Source organism: Schistocerca piceifrons, chromosome 2 (assembly GCF_021461385.2).
Source record: "Schistocerca piceifrons isolate TAMUIC-IGC-003096 chromosome 2, iqSchPice1.1, whole genome shotgun sequence".
Lineage (NCBI taxonomy): Eukaryota > Metazoa > Arthropoda > Insecta > Orthoptera > Acrididae > Schistocerca > Schistocerca piceifrons.
The window spans coordinates 417,584,854-417,603,688 of NC_060139.1; the positions used below are offsets into that span (position 1 = coordinate 417,584,854).

General features: G+C 41.7%; 1 protein-coding gene across 3 annotated transcripts in view; it reads left to right on the forward strand.

Annotated features, from left to right (window-relative positions):
* LOC124774992 (hemolymph lipopolysaccharide-binding protein-like) overlaps positions 1 to 18,835 on the forward strand; it is a 44,304-nt gene that overhangs the window by 15,556 nt on the left and 9,913 nt on the right. For all 3 annotated transcript variants that reach the window (XM_047249741.1, XM_047249742.1, XM_047249740.1), the window contains one exon: positions 9,612 to 9,875. In XM_047249741.1, the coding sequence (XP_047105697.1) occupies positions 9,612 to 9,875 (264 nt within the window). The remainder of the gene's footprint in view (positions 1 to 9,611; positions 9,876 to 18,835) is intronic.

The following is an 18,835-nucleotide window of genomic DNA, read 5'->3' on the forward strand; positions in this document are numbered from 1 at the left end:
CTGCTGAGCAGAAGGAGGACGCCAAGATATCTCAAATTATGCTTGCCTTAAATCGGTCAGAGGATGTGAATGGACCATTTAAGGCAGTTAATGAATTACTTTTGAGAAAAACTTTGATCCGTTTGGAAAGAGGTGGCCACCCCTGATTCCTAAACACATGCGCTCAGATGTTCTACAGAAATTCCATGACACACCTGAGCCCAGACATTTAGGATTTATCTTTATATATATAATTCTACTGTACGTGTGTATGTCACTGAACTCCTCCTAAACGGCTGGACCAATTTGAATGAATTTTGTTGTTTGTGTTTGGGTGGCGACCTGGATGGTTTAGATTCACAAATCTGCCCGGAAGATGGCGCTGCAGTCGGTATCTAGGTTATTTATCTATACTGCAACTAAACGGCTGGATCGATTTGAATGAACTTTTGTGAATGCATTCAAGTTGGGGCCTGGAAAATTAACATTCTTAAATCAGCACGGTAGGTGGCGTTGCATTTTTGTGTGCAGTATTGAACGTATTATATTCAGATATAAGTTACGTGCATAGGATTTCGTTTATTTTTCGATATTTTCATTTGAGTGTATTATATTATGTGTACTTGGTTATTTTGCCATTTTAATTTCTTTGTACAGTGTCTTTGGACATTTTAGGTGTCGCATTTCAATGAATATTAAGTGTGTTATATTCACATAAAGTTACGTACATAAAACAATGCCACGTCTTCGTGGACGAGGAGGAAATATTAGTCGGCGGACTCGGAATTCACAATTAGTCCAGAATCGTCGGTTAAATAGATCGGCAGAAGATCAATTGACGGACTGACGGACAATGAAAATTTAAGAAACCAGTCTGCAATCAGACATGCTAATGCATTGAGACAAAGACTGGCCGCACGCTGCCAGTACAACCATATCGAGCAGAAGGAGGAGCGAGAAATTTTGGGTATTTTAGAACCGTTTTTACAGAATCACAACCAGTTGGTCCAGTTCAATACCGTTTCAAACAGACTGCAAAACGACAACTATACGATCGTCATCACATCAGACAAAGTACCATCTGGGCAGCACGCAAGCCGATAAAATGCACCGACCATTAATGAAGTTGCAGTTGTTATGGTTGGCGACGCATTGGAACGTCGAGATAAACGAATCCAACGCAGAGATAATACAGTGCGTGGCTTCGGGAACGAGCTATTTTAGCCGCAAAAATATCGATGTTGACGCTATTAACTTCAAAATACAACAGTCATTGCCCGGCAATGAGATATTGCTCAAATCGATCGACTCTGTTACCGATCCTGACGAAGCAGTCAACTGTCCTGTTGAAATTTTGAATTCGCTGGATTTACCAGGAATGCCACCACATAACCTGCGATTAAAAATTGGCTCACCTATCATTTTACTTCGGAATTTAAATGCACCTTAGCTATGCCACGATACAAGATTAGTCATAAAAAAATTATGGGCAATGTTCTTGAAGCTACAATTTTGATCGGCGAATTTGAAGGTGAAGTTGTTCTTCTGCCACGAATCCAAATTATCCTGTCAGACTCACCCATTCCATTCAGACGTCTGCAATTTCCAATTCGCTTGGCATTTGCCATGACTATTAATAAGTCACAAGGTCAAACAATGTCGATTTGTAGGTTGGATCTAGAAAATCTGGTCTTTTCACATGGCCAATTATATGTGGTGTGTTCTCGCGTTGGGAAACCATCAAGTTTATTGATTTATGCTCCTCAGGAATTGACTAAAAATATTGTTCATCAACTCGCATTAAGATAAAATTAAACAGACATTATTGATTATAACGAATTGTTTTTAGAAATATTGATGTTATTTAAAAATAAAGAATAATGAAATTATTATATTATTTTTCTTTCATTTCATACTGCGTTTAATATCTTAATCGCTTGAAATGTCATGCAGGACAACGTCTGTCGGGTCCGCTAGTTAAGACATAAGATAGAATCCGCAAGAGATTTTTCTGACCAAGTTTATTTAGGACTGTGGATGGTAGGCAGTCATCATGTGATGAGTAAGTTGCACCGACAGTTAATCTCTGTCATAAGATTAGATTGAAAAACATTCACTCGATCCGTAATTAACGACCATGTGGCACCGTGTTTTAATACTATGTCTTCTACAATGAATTTGGCTACCTCGAATGCTTCGGCTATTTTCACGGCTTTTGTAATGGCATAGGGTGTCCGATAATCAGTGCAAACAATAATCCATCTATTGCCCCTAGCAGACGTTGGAAATCGTCCGAGGAGGTCAATCCCAACACGCTGGAAAGGCGTTTCGGCTGGTGGAACTGGTATGAGTCTGTCAGGTGGTTTCTGAGGAACTGCCTTTCTCCTCTGGCACTCACGACAGCGCGACACATAGTGATGGACACTCCTAAATAAACCTTTCCAGAAAAATCTGTTGCTGATTCTATCGTATGTCTTAATAAATCCTAAATGTCCGGCCTCAGATGTGTCATAGAATTTCTGTAGAACATCTAAGCGCACGTGTTTAGGAATCACTGGTAGCCACCTCTTACCAAGCGGTTCAAAGTTTTTCTTGCAAAGTAATCCGTTAACCACCTTAAATTGTCCTTTCACATCCTCTGACCGATTTAAGGAAAGCATAATTTGAGATATCTTGGCGTCCTTCTCCCTCTCAGCCGAGAGATCCTGGAGTTCACCGAGACAGTCACTGCCTTCATAAAAGTCTTCAAGGTCTTGCACAGGGTTTCTTGAGAGACAGTAGGCATCTTGGTGTTTTCTTCCACTTTTATACACTATGGTAACGTCATACTCTTGAAGACGTCGTGCCCACCTGCCATGTCGTCCTGTTGGATCCTTAAGACCTGTCAACCAACAAAGTGAATGATGGTCTGTAACAACTGTGAATGGCCTTCCATAGAGATACTGTCGAAATTTGGACATGGCCCAGATTACAGCAAGACATTCTCTTCCTGTAGTTGAGTAGTTTCTCTCGGCTTTTGTGAGTGTCCTAGAAGCACAGGCTACATCCGAAATTTGCACCAGAACAGCACCGATCCCATACCCACTGGCATCTGTGTGTTGTTCTGTAGGTGCTCTCTCATCATACAGTCGTAAGAGCTTTTTGCATCACATCGAAAGAATTTTGTTGAGCACCACCCCAGATAAATTTAGCACTGGCTTTTAACAACTCTTGGAGTGGCCTGGTTTTGATACAAAAGTCTTTGATAAAACGACGTTAATAACAACATAATCTGAGGAAGCTTCTCACATCTTTAGTACTTTTAGGAGTAGGAAATTCCATTATAGATCTCACCTTTTCTGGGTCTGGCCACTCACCTTCGTTTGACACAAGGTGTCCAAGTATTTTTATTTCTTTGGCTCCAAAACGACACTTTCATGGACTAAGTTTCAGTCCGTCTTGTTGGAGACACTTAAGAATAGCCTTCAGTCTTTTTATATGTTCATTAAATGTCTCTGAGAACACTGTAATGTCATCTAAATAACAAAGGCACATTGTCCACTTCAGGTGACTTAGAAGATCATCCTTTAACTCATATAGGCCCTCAGAGGTGATGAATGCAGCTTTCTCACTATCAGCCTCACCTACATCGATTTGCCAGTGCCGACCGCGGTGGTCTCGCGGTTCTAGGCGCGCAGTCAGGAACCGTGTGACTGCTACGGTAGCAGGTTCGAATCCTGCCTCTGGCATGGATGTGTGTGATGTCCTTAGGTTAGTTAGGTTTAAGTAGTTCGAAGTTCTAGGGGACTGATGACCACAGCTGTGAAGTCCCATAGTGCTCCGAGCCATTTGAACCATTTTTGATTTGCCAGTATCCCAAGTACATGTCCATGGTTGAAAAAAACTTAGCCCCCTTTCGACAGTCTAGGGTATCGTCAATTCGTGGAAGAGGGCAAACGTCCTTTCTAGTTACCTTATTCAGCTTCCTGTAATCAACACAAAAGCGTCAACTGCCACCCTTCTTCCTGATGAGCACCACTGGTGTCGACCTTCTTCTGTTGTTCCTTACTGACATCTGGTGATAGTCGAGCTAGAAGAGTTTGTCTCGCCCAGAGACTCGGCATGGGAGGTTTCTATGACGCTCAGATGTTCCGTAATTAACGGCTCAACGTTTGTCACGCACATGTGTCTTGGAAGGATCTGTAGTTCTCGGCGATAGTTAACTATCCACAGTTTACCGAATCCGTTCTTAAACGAGGCAACAGAGGCTGCGATGACCTAGCTATTCTTCAGTGGTATGCTTCTCTTACATTCCACTACAAGATCCATGGGTTGATGAATGGCATGACACGTGACAGTTACCTTTCTAGTGCTGACTGCAGGAATGATCACTTCATGCAGCACACACACTCTCCACACACTCTGATGCGCATCTTCCTGTCCACAGTATCTCATCTCGTCTAGCATAGTCTTCGAGCAACCACAATCTATAATTGACTAAAAAGATTTCAAAAAGTCCCAGCCGAGAATTACTTGATGACTACACTCTTGTAAGTCGACGAATTCTAAGGGCTGTGTGTGGACACTTATACCCACATGAATGACACATCTTCCTGTAGGTTTTACATATTTCCCATTAGCCATCTTCAGCAGAGATTCAAAAACGGCCGGCATGCTCCTAAATATATAAATCTTGCACTTAGAGTGATTATAAATGTCTAACTTCCAATGAAGAGTAACATTTTAGTGTTCAAGGATACAGAGTAAGAGCTGTCAGGAAAAGCGCTCATGATGTCCGGAGAGCTGAGCACCTTAAACAGACTTTACCATTCCACGATATTGGTTTAGGGCTTTTTCTTTGCAAGTAGCCCTGAGGCACTAGTTCCAGTTGATGGCATGATGAATTAAGCCAAATACGTCGAAATCCTTAGGCACAGGATTGTGCCATTCCTACATACCGTTTCAGAGGGCGGAGGAAGGAACATTTCAACATTATCTGGCTCCTTATCCCACTCCTAAAGCAGTCAAGAAGTTCACGTAGGTAAACAACATTAATGTGCATCAGTGATCTGGTAACTAACCAGACATAAATCGCATGCAGATTTGGTGCAAAATTGTGAGGTGTCTTGGTAAAATGGTCTGTTCAACAAAATTTTGGCTCTGAGCACTATGGGACTCAACTGCTGAGGTCATTAGTCCCCTAGAACTTAGAACTAGTTAAACCTAACTAACCTAAGGACATCACAAACATCCATGCCCGAGGCAAGATTCGAACCTGCGACCGTAGCGGTCTTGCGGTTCCAGACTGCAGCGCCTTTAACCGCACGGCCACTTCGGCCGGCTGTTCAACAAGAGAACGCATAGTAGTATATGTGGTAAAAGTATGGTCTCATGACAGAGTAGTAAGAAAAATTTACCTTACCTGGTCGAACGTATGCCACAACATGTTCAGAAGCTTATTAAAGCTAAAGGACACATTATTTATTAATATTCATTAAGCTAGCAACTGCATTATACATATACAAATAAATGTGCACAGGTAAAGTTTAATCGTCTTCTCTCAGTTTATTTGCACGCTGTTGTAGGTGTGAGCAGCAATCTTAGTGGCTTTCATTTACAATCTTTACTTACATAAAACAAATATTATACAGTAATTTCGGGGCTGTAATGTCATTAGATCTCAGTTCTGGTGGCTCTGAGCAAGCCAACCAATCTCAGTGCACTGAGAGCATCTTTGGTGTCACCAACTCTCTGTGTGACGTCTAATTCAGGTCACTGCTAGCAGCTACTCGAAAAGTGCTACTCGCAACGTACAGGCGTGATCCGGCTTATGACTCCAAACATCAACTTTTCCGTGTTCGTCTTCGTCTGCTCTATATTACTTGTCTGCGTTGCTTCTATATTTGATTATTTTGAATTCGCACATGTGTTACAAGTATTGCTACAACAAATTTTTGTGTTTCATTGTTACATCTACGATTCTCTGGACTTAGGCCTGTCTGATTTCTGATTTCCGTTACGATCATTCTGGACACTGATTTCGTTTGGATATATGAATATCGACAGAGCTTTTCTCAGTCACCTATGAGAAACGGTACTGAAACACTCTGAAATACTTTCTGTTCCTCCTCTGAATTTGTGGTGCCATGTGCACTGTACTGTTATCGTGAAAGTAAATCTGCGAAGTTTGAAGTAGCATTATTTTATCCTGTTCGTTAATAAAGTATCTCAGAATTCCTGCCCTTGCTAACGTATCCCTAAGGACCGATTTGAACTCTGTGAAAATCCTTGTCGTTAAGTTCTGCACACAGTTCCCTATCCTGATATCATGTTGTTCTTTAACTTTAGAGTCCTTTTATAACTGATATCAGTTCTTATTCCGTGTTTCTTTATACATATGATGGCAAGAATTCAGTAGTTGGAAAACAGGCGTGTGCCTTACTTTCGTAATATGGTAATATAATCACTTCTTTATATTCGTTGGATGTTTTTTACGTTTACAAAGTTTGGTAGAAAATACTTGAAAATTCCTAGACTGCTTTTTGTGTACCTTTAATTTTTGTATTGAGAGTACGTTGTGGCTTTCTGATTTTAGCGCATTTGGTGACGTGAAGTTCTTTTCTGTCTTTGGCAAGGGTTAATCTCTAATGCAGTTGCTTAACAAGCACAAACGCCACTTTTATGGAACATGGAACCATTTCTCCAGTCTTACGATCATTGAATATAAAATTTAATCTCACTATCAGTCAAACTGGGAAATCTGTCTGTTCGTAGACGCATGTGGCTTTGTACGTATTTGATCAAAACTGGTATGTGCTTACATATGTACCAAGAGATGTCATATTCCTTCTTAAATACATCTTTACATTCCCGTTTACCCGCTATCTGAACTATGAGCTTTTGTAGCACACTAAAGACATATTTGCGTCTATGGTAGACTGTGATACGTTTTTGAACAAGTCTTGAGGAGAGGAAGCGAATCACCCACAAAATATAAGTTGCCATTTAAAAAAGACGCACTGCTGTTCATACCTTCGCGACGAACAAAGATACAAGAAAGGCTGCCATGCTGCTTAATGTTCCTCTTGTAGTTTAACAACATTTATTTGATACATTTTTTATTTTGTTTCGGGACAAAATGTTATTTGGGATGGTCATAGTACATGAAACACCTTGTATAATATACAGGATATCCCAGGACGAGCAGTCAATATTGAGGTAGGCCTATATGACGGATCTCATTTGATGCAACAAAAACTTTATATGGCTATGTGGCATATTCCGAATGGTTTCCGAGGTGGAATACACTTAACGTACATTTAGTTTTGGGCGAGTGGGGCGGACCTATGTGTCTTACCCGCCCTATTTCTTCGACGCTTTATTCTAGCGAGATATTTTTGGAATGAGGTATCAATGAATAAATATCTCTCTAAGTCTTAGGCTTACAAACGAAACGTGAGTACGGGTGACGAACTGCTTGGTCACGTCATGAACGCTACTGCCTCATTACGCAACATGCAAAAGCACTCAGACAAGGAACACAAGATGTTCTCCCAAGATTGTTCAAACGAATTATAGCTGAGAGTGGGATATATTAGCATATGTTGTAAAGTGTACAACAGTTGATATGACGTGTACATTAATCCTCCAAGGTGAATATGTTAAAAAATATAATTTCTCAGTTGTTACTTTGTAAATTGCATGTAACTATTGAAAATGTGCCCATGTCTAAACGGGACAATGCACTAAGGGATACAGAAAATAAATAACAATATAGATTAAATGCGTTCTGTTTCGAAAACGATTTGGAATAGGGCAAGTGATCACACGAAGCATTTTGCTTTGAATGCTTGTTGCTGTTATATCCCTAAATGTAAACCATTCCTCCTGGGACACCCTGTGTACAGGTGCTCCCAAACCGTTCCCTATACTTCTATAACCGGAATCAAATCTCCTGGCTCATACGTGAGAGTATCTCTGCTAAATATTACCAGGTTGTACATCGTTTTGTCACAGAATTCAGCACAACGTATTATACTTGTTGTTGTAGTAGTTGTGGTGGTGGTCTTCTGGTTTGATGCAGCTCTCCATCCTGTTCTCTCCTGTGCTAGCATCTTCATCTCTGAATAACTACTGCAACTTACATCCTTCTAAAACTGCTTACTGAATCCATGTCTTGGTCTCCCTCTATGATTTTTACCCAAGCCCAACACATTTCCGTCCTGTGCTAAATTGGTGATCCCTTGATGTCTCAGAATGTACCCTGTCAACCGATTCCTTCTTCTAGTCACGTTGTGCCACAAGTATCTTTTCTTCCCAGTTCTATTCAGTGCTTCAAATGGCTCTGAGCACTATGGGACTCAACTTCTGAGGTCATTAGTCCCCTAGAACTGAGAACTAGTTAAACCTAACTAACCTAAGGACATCACACACATCCATGCCCGAGGCAGGATTCGAACCTGTGACCGTAGTGGTCTCGCGGTTCCAGACTGCAGCGCCTAGAACCGCACTGCCACTTCGACCGGCTTCTATTCAGTACCACCTCATTAGCTCCCTGAGCTGCCCATATAATCTTAAGCAGCCTTGCATCCTTCTTCAAAGTCACGTTTCAAACACTTCTATTCTCTTCTTGTCTAAACTGTTTATCGTCCACGTTTCACTTCCATACATGGCTACAATCCATACAAATACTTTCATAAAGGACTTCCTGACACTTAAACCTATATAAGATGTCAAAAAATTTCTCATCTTCAGAAACGCCTTTCTTGCTATTGACAGTCTACATTTTATATCCTCTCTACCTTGACAACTTACCCACTACTTTAAGTGTGTCGCTTTCTAATCGAATTCCCTCACCATCACCTGATTTAATTCGATTACATCCAATTACCCTTGTTTTGCTTTTGTTGATGTTCATCTTATCCACCAGTCCATTCTGTTCTACTGTTCTTCCAAGAACTTTGCTGTCTCTGTCAAAATTACGATGTCATCGACAAACCTCAAAGATTTTATTTCTTCTCGCAGAATTTTAACTCTTTCTGCAAATTTTTCTTTCGTTGCTCTTACTGCTTGCTCGGTGTACAGCTTGGACAACATCAGGAAGATGCTACAACTATCTCACTCCTTTCTCAACCACTGCTTCCCTTTCATACCCTTCGACTCTTATTACTGCCGTCTGGTTTCAGTACAAATAGTAAACAGCCTTTCACTTCCTGTATTTTGCTCCTGCCACCTTTAGAATTGAAAGAGTGTATTTCAGTACACATTGTTATAAGCGTTCTGCAAGTCTACAAATGCTATAAACGGAGAGTTGTCTTTCCTTTACCTATTTTCTAAGATAAACCGTAGGATCATTACTAGCTTCCATGTACCTACATTTCTCTGGAAACCAAAGTGATGTACCCCAAGGTCGACTTCTACGTGCTTTTCCTCTCTTCTGTAAACAATTCGTGTTAATATTTTCGGTAATATTCACACCTGTCAGCACCTGCTTTCGTTGGCATTGGAATTATTATTTTACTTGTACCAGGTATACACTGCAGCCTGTGCTAGGATACTCCATTTAACGCACTGCTGCGAAATGACTACAGGTGTAGGTTTTACTTATTGTTAGAATACCTTGTCGTCACCATCTGTTGTCCGCGGTGCCGCAGGTTTCCAGGTCCCTGCCAACTACGAGGTGTTCCCCGGAGTGGGCATCTACCGCTTCCACCGGGCGGCGCTGCCGTGGGAAGAAGCGCGGCGCAAGTGTGAGAAGGAGGGTGCCCACCTGCTGGTCCTCAACTCGGAGGAGGAGTGGAACGTCGTGGACAGTCTGATGAGGCGCTGCCCCGAGCTGCTCGACTCGCATTTCAACTACTACTCCTACATCGGCGTCCACGACATGCGCAAGGAGAACCACTTTGAGACTGTGCTCGGTAAGTGTAATCGCTGTCACTAGGTCTTTCCTTTCCTATAAGAATCCTTCCTCACTGTACCCCTGTCACCTTCAACGACCTCAACAATCTGCACTGCACAACGCAATTACTGGATCACTACTTCGAAACCGCGTTATTGGCTCCCATTATTACGTATAAGTCTGAAATTCAGCTCAAAAATGCCGACAGTCTTCCTCTGTAGCAGTGCAAAATGATGGTGTCCTGCTACGTCACTCTAGGGTTTCGCTACGCTTCAAACAGCAAGATGTGCACATACGCAGAAAAAAAATGCCAAGGCTCAGAAATTTATGTGAATGATGTCACGTTGCCACCAACTTTTACCACAATTCTGCCCACCGCCACTGCCGACATGTCACACAATGGGAAAGTCGCCACACCCCCTCTAACCCACATTTGACCCTTGTTTTGACGCCTGTCATATGGAGGTCAGGACGGTGACACGCGGCATTGAATCAGTGGTTTTCTTATCTATGGCTGAGGGAAAAAATTCAGACACACCGCCTTTCATAATATGCTTGAAAAGGCCTTAGGGAGTGGCGTGAACAGTGTCACTGAAACAACACCCTTCCTTGGGGCGTTGATTTCCGCTGTCAGAAACGACAGTCCTCAGTGCGAACAGCAACAGGACGTTCTTGAGAACTTTCGAAACTACTGACTTCTCCAGACATTTCAGCCCCTCTTTAGGGACGTTGCTCAGCTACTCCTTCCCCCCCCCCCCCCCCCCTGAACATGCAGCGCGACCCGCAATTTTTAGTGTTGTGTACAGGTTGGAGCCTATAGCGTCAGTTCAGAATAATTTGATGAACGTATGAACGTAACCGTGATATGAAGCCCCTAGGGGTGCTTAAGCTTATTCGGTCCTCCTGTTTCGCACCCTTGTGTCGCCTGGTCATGGAGAGGTGTAACATTGACACATGTGAGAATGAAATGGCAGAGAATCCCTCTAAGACCTCCCATGTCGGCAGCAACCCTGGGAAACCCGTCCAGATTTGTCGAGAACTTTAAAAAATTACCTTTACAGAGATAACATTCCCTAGGCGCCTATAGGCAGACAACCCCTTGACACCCCTCCAATTCCAGCTGGCTGCCTGGACGCGCTTAGGAGTATTTTAAAGTTTGTTTCTGCAAAGGTACATTTTTAAAATTCTCAATAAAGGTGAGCAATGAGTGTGTGGCCGAACTGTTGGTCTTAGAGGGCCCTTTGACCCTTTGACGCTTCATTCACACATCAATGAATCTTTCTACACAACGTATGTTTCTCCATCTTCCGTCTCCAATTACTTCTTGACGTTTCCCATAAAGAAGTTCCCCACTCGTATGGGGATTTCACAGATGCTTCTGTCCCTGCCCACTCATTAGGCCTCTGCATCTGACGGCTTATCTTTTAAATCACGTTTCAAATGTTTCGTTTACGTGCCTCTACTGCTTTCCCACATCACTGACATTAATACAGTCAGAAAAACATTACTGGCATTAAGACAGTCACAAAAGGTATTATAAATTAATTTACGAATTTCATACCGTCACGATCGGATTTTAAATACATACTTCAACGGTATCGGCCTGTTATGGACATATTCTGATGCATCCTTAACACGCTAATTGTTATAGTAAGATTCGCCGAAAATTAAGAAGAAACTGCGAATATCCAAATATTTAATAATCCACAATCCAAAATGTCAACGTAAATTACAGAATGACATTTAATTATTCTCGAATATATTTCATATAAGTAGCTTTAGAAATAATAATCAGATACCAGTAAAATACATCATTATGCGATCGTAACTGATTAAAGTTTTTCAAATATCAGCAGATTGCGTTTTTCATTTTCATCAGTTTCTGATGGCAGTGTTTGGTAGAGGTAAAAATAATTTTTGAACAAGATAAAAATGTTCTGTCATTCACATCCTCATGAGATCTTCGCTTCGACTGTCAGTTATGGTCTTTCAGGACAAACAATTACATCAAATCGTCTCGTCTGTATCATCACCAATTCTGATGTTACGTAAATGTTAGCTTACATTGCCTCTGTTTCGCAGTGTTCACCTAAATTAAAACCATTAGTTTCGTAAATCACTTTTGTATGACTCATACCTCATTTCCAAGTGATTTCTTCTGTATTACCTGTGCTGGTATTCGTCTTATTGAAACATTGTGTTACGATAAAAAACTGAAAGGGCACTTTTTCTTATTTTTGTGGGACATTTAGAGATATCATAAGAACATTGACAGATGAACACAGACGGAAATACTGTACAATACAAGTATCTTCTTGATAACGTTGAGCACCACAGCTGAACTAACACTAATTTTAATGAAATTCACTTCAGCTGTAATATTAAACATTTGTTTTTGTTATTACCGGTTTCATTCTTAGAACACCTGCCGTTTGCTGAGTTGTGCTAAAACCATTATATAAATGGCCTGGCTGCCGTATACCATATTAAGGACCAAACTGATGACTGTTTCTGGATTTGGTCTTTAAGATTATACACGGCAACCAGACCATATACATCGTGATTTTAGCGTAACTCGCCACAGGTAAATGTTCTAAGAATGAAACCAGCCGTAATACCATAATGTGCAAGAAACAGGTCGTTTTAATCAATCATTAAGAAAATAAATATCTTCCTTATTTGCAGTAATTTAGGTTCGATATTATTTTGTTCAGTGAACTGATGATTTAACGAATTGGTAATTGGTTCAAATTTTATGTTAAGGTTGTAACAGGATATTTATCGTGTATGAACATAAGCACTACCTTAGTTTCTCCTAGTCTCTGTATTACTGACCTTAATTTTCTTTCGCTTCTTTCATTGCTTCAGCGTCATACAAGCTACAATATAGTGGTGGTAATTTGCCAGTATGGTTTCGCAAAATGATTTTAGGAAAAAGTTCTCTCCTTCTGTGTCGATTTTTATAATTTTACTATCATCAGCTTGTTTGGCTTCTTGATGTAGATGTTTCCATTGCAATTATTCCCATACCTAGTACACTTAAACAGCTGAGTTCGCGGAGTTAAAAACGACATTTCCTGAAATTTGGGAAATCTAATGTTTGATACATTTTAGGTGTATTCATTGCTTCTCAGGAAGTACTTTTGGACACACACTTCTGTGGCAATCTTTCTATCAACCATGTATATAAGTCTTCCATTTCACTGCCCACGCCCACTGAGCTACGTTTTTGCTGTGTACTGTACTTCACTCTTACCGCTGGGTTAACTGACGTGTCATGGTATCTATAGAGAACAGTGGAGTGAGCTGCTGGTTGGAGAGGAAAGACAGGTGAATAGCGTGGTGGTGGTTGTACTATGGCCATGTTCATCTCTCTCTCTCTCTCTCTCTCTTGCTCTGTGGGAGAGAGAGAGAGAGATTCAGTGGGAATACTGTTCTTCTGTGAATTCTTTCCTGGTCACTGAGAGTATTTTCTTCGTTGTTTATGGTATTGTAATATTCTTCCGGTTTTCGGTTATTTTGATATGTCTTCCATGCCATTTCTTATCCTAATGAGGTGACAATTTTCTCGTATTAAATGTCCTGCACATGAGGACTGGGTAAACTGAGTGATCAATGTTGTTGATATCTAACATTGAAGTGTCTAGTAGTCAGTCCCATGTATTTAGATTTTCAATTAATACGTTTTAATTCGTGAATCAAGGAACTATGTAATTATCTTCTTCCGCTGTTACTCTTGAATTGTCCTATTTGGTTTTAATGCGCTTATATTCCATGTTTTATAAAGACGTTTCTAGTTTTATGTGTGAGATATTGTTGATTTATTACAGAGTGCAATTTTGTCTCTGCGTTATTGGATGCGTTTAGCCTTTTTTGATAGTTACTTTGTTTGAAGACGTTCTGCATGGTCTGTATTACGTACACCTGTTGGGTGTCAGATTAAAAAACAAAAAATAACTAGTTTGATTCGATGTATGCACCTTTTCTTTCCTGGAAGTATGTAACATATCGTTGTATTGTGTGATTTTGTGTTTAAGAAAGAGAACTGATACTCTTGTTTCCATTTGCGTTATTTATGACTGTAAGATACTATGTTTTTGGCTTCTTTTATTTCGGAAAAAGTCCTAGATCAAATGTTATTAATTAAGATACGAAATTGGACGTCATTGGGAGGCCTCCTTTTTATAAATAAAATGAATTGTTAAATTGAAAGTAGTTTAACTCTGTGATTACTTTTATGATTTATATCAATTTCTCTATGGAGGTATTTGAGATTTCAGGACTTGCTGCTCAGTGTTCTTTTGAAATTTTTTGTTATATACTCATGTGGAATTGAAGTGCGGACGTCTATGATGCCAAAGAACATTAGTACTCCTATTGGTGTGTTTATATCTTTTATTGTTCAGGTTAACTGTCTGGAGCCTTTTATGACGCTTCTAATATTTAGTTCGTAACGTTCAGCTAAACAGCAGCGTCAAACGTTTAGAGTACAGAATGCAGGAGCATCCATGAAGTTAATACGTCATCTCCAGGGGATACTGTCTTCTTTTATTTTGGTCTGACTCCAACAGTTGGTGTTGACTGATTTCCCTGGATTAATTTTTGTTTCAGTGTATGTTAAAATACGTTTTTCATATTTTTACCGTATTTTTCATATTCATTCGTAACATTTTAATTGAACCGGATGTTAGTAGTTCGATATTATATTTTAGTAATATACGTTTCGATTTCGTCATGTGTTCCTGCTTATCCACGCTCACTCTAGTTAGAAGTTTACTCTTGTAGCTGTTGGTGCTCTTTTCTGTAATTCTTCTCTTCATTGATTTGTTTGCGCCTCTCTTTTATACTTTAGTTTGTCACTGGTAGGTTTTTCTTGTTGCGGAAGTTATCGATCTCTTCCATTTGCTGTCAATTCTCTGATTAATCCTGGAGCCATAACGAATTTTTCCGTTTCTGTTGGCAGTTTTCTATTTTAGGTAACTCTAGAGAATGTACCGATATTTAATTAAACTATTTCGCACGTCATCTGCTGTAGGACACTGTTACAATGCTTGCTAAGAGCTTCATTCGATAAAAAAAGAACAAAGGGGTTACTTCCCATCTCAAGAAGTAGTCCCTACAACAGATGACTAAACAGCCCAGAACGTTTCTGCTGTAGCGCTCATTTGTTCGCATACATTTCAGTAGCTTTCCAACTAAAAGATATAGTGCTGTCAAAAACTGTAGTTGGAGAAGTAGGCCATATAAAAGGTAAATGGTCATGAAATTCGCTCATTTGCGGTCGCGTTTCGCAGCAGTGCTGATAGCAGCTCTATTTATGTGTGCGTTGAGCTGTGGACTGGAGATTCAGTCCAACTCCTTAGTGGTAGCTCTTCTTATAAGAACTGAGTAATTCTTTCTCCAGTCGTTTCGGTCGTCGTTAAAGGAGGATAAACAATAATCGAGTTAAAAGCAGAAATGATGGTGCTTCCTACTTGAGACAGCCCAGCGCTAACTACACTACTGGCCATTAAAATTGCTACACCAAGAAGAAATGCAGATGATAAACGGGTATTCATTGGACAAATATATTATACTAGAACTGACACGTGATTACATTTTCACGAAATTTGGTTGCATACATCCTGAGAATTCAGTACCCAGTACAACCACCTCTTGCCGAAATAACGGCCTTGATACGCCTGGGAATTGAGACAAACAGAGCATGGATGGCGTGTACAGGTACAGCTGCCCATGCAGCTTCAACACGATACCACAGTTCATCAAGAGTAGTGACTGGCGTACTGTGACGAGCCAGTTGCTCGGCCACCATTGACCAGACGTTTTTAATTGGTGAGAGATCTAGAGAATGTGCTGGCCAGGGCAGCAGTCGAACATTTTCTGTATCCAGAAAGGCCCGTACAGGACCTGCAACATGCGGTCGTGAATTATCCTGCTGAAATGTAGGGTTTCGTAGGGATCGAATGAAGGGTAGAGCCACGGGTCATAACACATCTGAAATGTAACGTCCACTGTTCAAAGTGCCGTCAATACGAACAAGAGGTGACCGAGACGTGTAACCAATGGCACCCCATACCATCACAGCGTGTGATACGCCAGTATGGCGATGACTGATACACGCTTCCAATGTGCGTTCACTGCTATGTCGCCAAACACGAATGCGACCATCATGATGCTGTAAACAGAACCAGGATTCATCCGAAAAAATTACGTTTTGCCATTCGTGCACCCAGGTTCGTCGTTGAGTACACCATCGCTGGCGCTCCTGTCTGTGATGCAGCGTCAAGGGTAATGGCAGCCACGGTCTCCGAGCTGATAGTCCATGCTGTTACAAACGTCGTCGAACTGATAGTGCAGATGGTTGTTGTCCTACAAACGTGCCCTTCTGTTGACTCAGGGATCGAGACGTGGCTGCACGATCCGTTACAGCCAAGCGGATAAGATGCCTGTCATCTCGACTGCTAGTGATACGAGGCTGTTGGGATCCAGCACGGCGTTCCGCATTACCCTCCTGAACCCACCGATTCCATATTCTGGTAACAGTGATTGGATCTCGACCAACGTGAGCTGCAATGTCGCGATACGATAAACCGCAATCGCGATAGGCTACCATCCGACCTTTATCAAAGTCGGAAACGTGATAGTACGCATTTCTCCTCCTTACACGAGGCATCACAACAACGTTTCACCAGGCAACACCGGTCAACTGCTGTTTGAGTATGAGAAATCGGTTGGAAACTTTCCTCATGTCAGCACCTTGTGGGTGTCGCCACCGGCGCCAACCTTGTGTGAATGCTCTGAAAAGCTAATCATTTGCATATCACAGTATCTTCTTCCTGTCGGTTAAATTTCGCGTCTGCAGCACGTCATCTTCGTGGTTTAGCAATTTTAATGGCCAGTAGTGTACTATTTAACTTCTGAATTGTTGTAGAGTTTATGAGATAGTTCACAAACCGACCGAGTCTAGATGACGGAAAATACAATAAATCGGTTATATTACTTAAGTTTATGTCGTTGACGACCTATAAGTGAAGAATCCTCCTCAGGCAGAGTTCGAGGAGAGATCACTCTCTGCTGATTGCGCCTCTTGCTGTCTAGTTCTTGGGAATACGACTGAGACAGAGCGAGATAGGGACTGCCCGCATTAGCTTGCTATGTTTAAAATGACCATTACGTAGTTGCGTAAGCACTTGCAAGCACTACAGAAGAGCAGCCATTAGCATGGGTAATGGCATTAAGATTTGTCATTCAGTTATGCCTCCGTCATTAGAATGTGTACTTCCCCCTGAACGTCTATATCATACCACTTTCAAGTGAAAGTAACGAATGAAGAAATCGCTTTGATGTATTGCTGAGGAATTACTTCATAAGTTCTTTCGATGAAATTCCACAACTATTTGTGTCCTTTCTTGTATTTAGGGCTGAGAATACTCCAAATGTTTCTAGTTAGCTTCTTTTTTATTTCGTAACATTTTTCTTACTACCAAAGTAATAAAATTATGGTACCATAGATGGAGGTCACTGCGTAAAAGTGTTCTAGTACTGTCGTAAACAAGGGCGAATCCAACGTATAATAAATTAGAAGTGAATGAGGACTACCTGAAAATATACATTATTTTAATGTATTAATAGTTCTCGATACTTTGTCGTTGTACGCTGCTATCTTGTTTCCTTAATATAAGAAGAATCTTTCCGATGTAATTGTCCCCCACCCCCCCTGCGGGTCCGGGGTTTAGGTATTGCTGCCCGTCGTAAGAAGCGACTGACTAAAAGGAGTCTCACACTTTCGGCCTTTATGTGATGGTCCGCTGCGGTGTTTGACCTCCATTCTTAAAAATTTTCCCGAAAAGCGAGCCAATTGGGGAAGGGCGCCTTAAATGGTGCATCGTGTCCATCATGCACTGAGATCTCTCACATCCTTCGTCGACGTGGATCTGCACATCCGCTCCTTCTCGAGCTGTTTGGCGATATCCCCATCCTGGGTGCGTTTTCCTCCGTCCACTGAGCAGTATCTTTTTCTGCACTGACCATGATAATGGACTCGTTTCCTTGTTTGCCCTTATATCCAGCACGGTAGCCAGTCTATTGTGGCGGGGCCGCCATGCACCCTGATGGTTGTAGCCTCCCGACTGCACAGGGATCGCTCTGCTGATGCCTGCGCCGTTAACTCCCCTCGCCCAAAGGAGTAGGTGCCCATCACCCTGGGGCATCTGGATTCCCGGCAATGGCCATCCTGCCAGGTGGCCTTTCCTGTGGCTGGGTGTCGCCTGTGGGGAGGGCTCCTGGTCGGCCTGGTTGGCATCGTGGCGGATTACACGACATGATGCGTAGTACGACATCTCTTGCTGGTGCCCCCCCCCCCCCCCCCCCCGCCCAGCAGTCTCTAACTGGTCAAGGTCTAATTTCAATGATAAGAAATACAACCCCAAATCATTCCCCTGGCCACACCATGGGAGGAACACCAGGATAGCAGTGAAGCTTATTCACCCTGGTTCCTCATATGTACGAGAGTTGATGGGGAATCTTCCATGAAGCCTCAGTTCTTTGTGGAGCATTTAGAGGACAAGTTTTGGGAGGTGCAGGATTTGTCCAAACTGCATCCTCTGCCCAGTCATGGGCATTACTTGCTTGTCACAAGCTGGAGGATGTTTCTGTTACCATCACACCCCATAAGTGCTTAAATATGGTCCAGGGTATTATATTCCACAGGGACATTCTTTTTTGTCTGATGATGAGCTGCACGCCAACATAGAGTGACGAGGTGTCCATTTTGTCTGTCATGTCCATCAGGGTCCGAGGGATAATCAGGTTTCCACCGATGCATTCATCTTGGCGTTCGAGGGTGACCTATTACCCAAAAAGGTCAAGCCAATCAAGTAACGACACGGTTTTCTCGTGCAGCTATTTAAGGAATCCAGGTGTGTTCATTTAGCAGTTAACGTAAGGCCCTGATGAAGGCTAGCTGCAACGCTGGCCGAA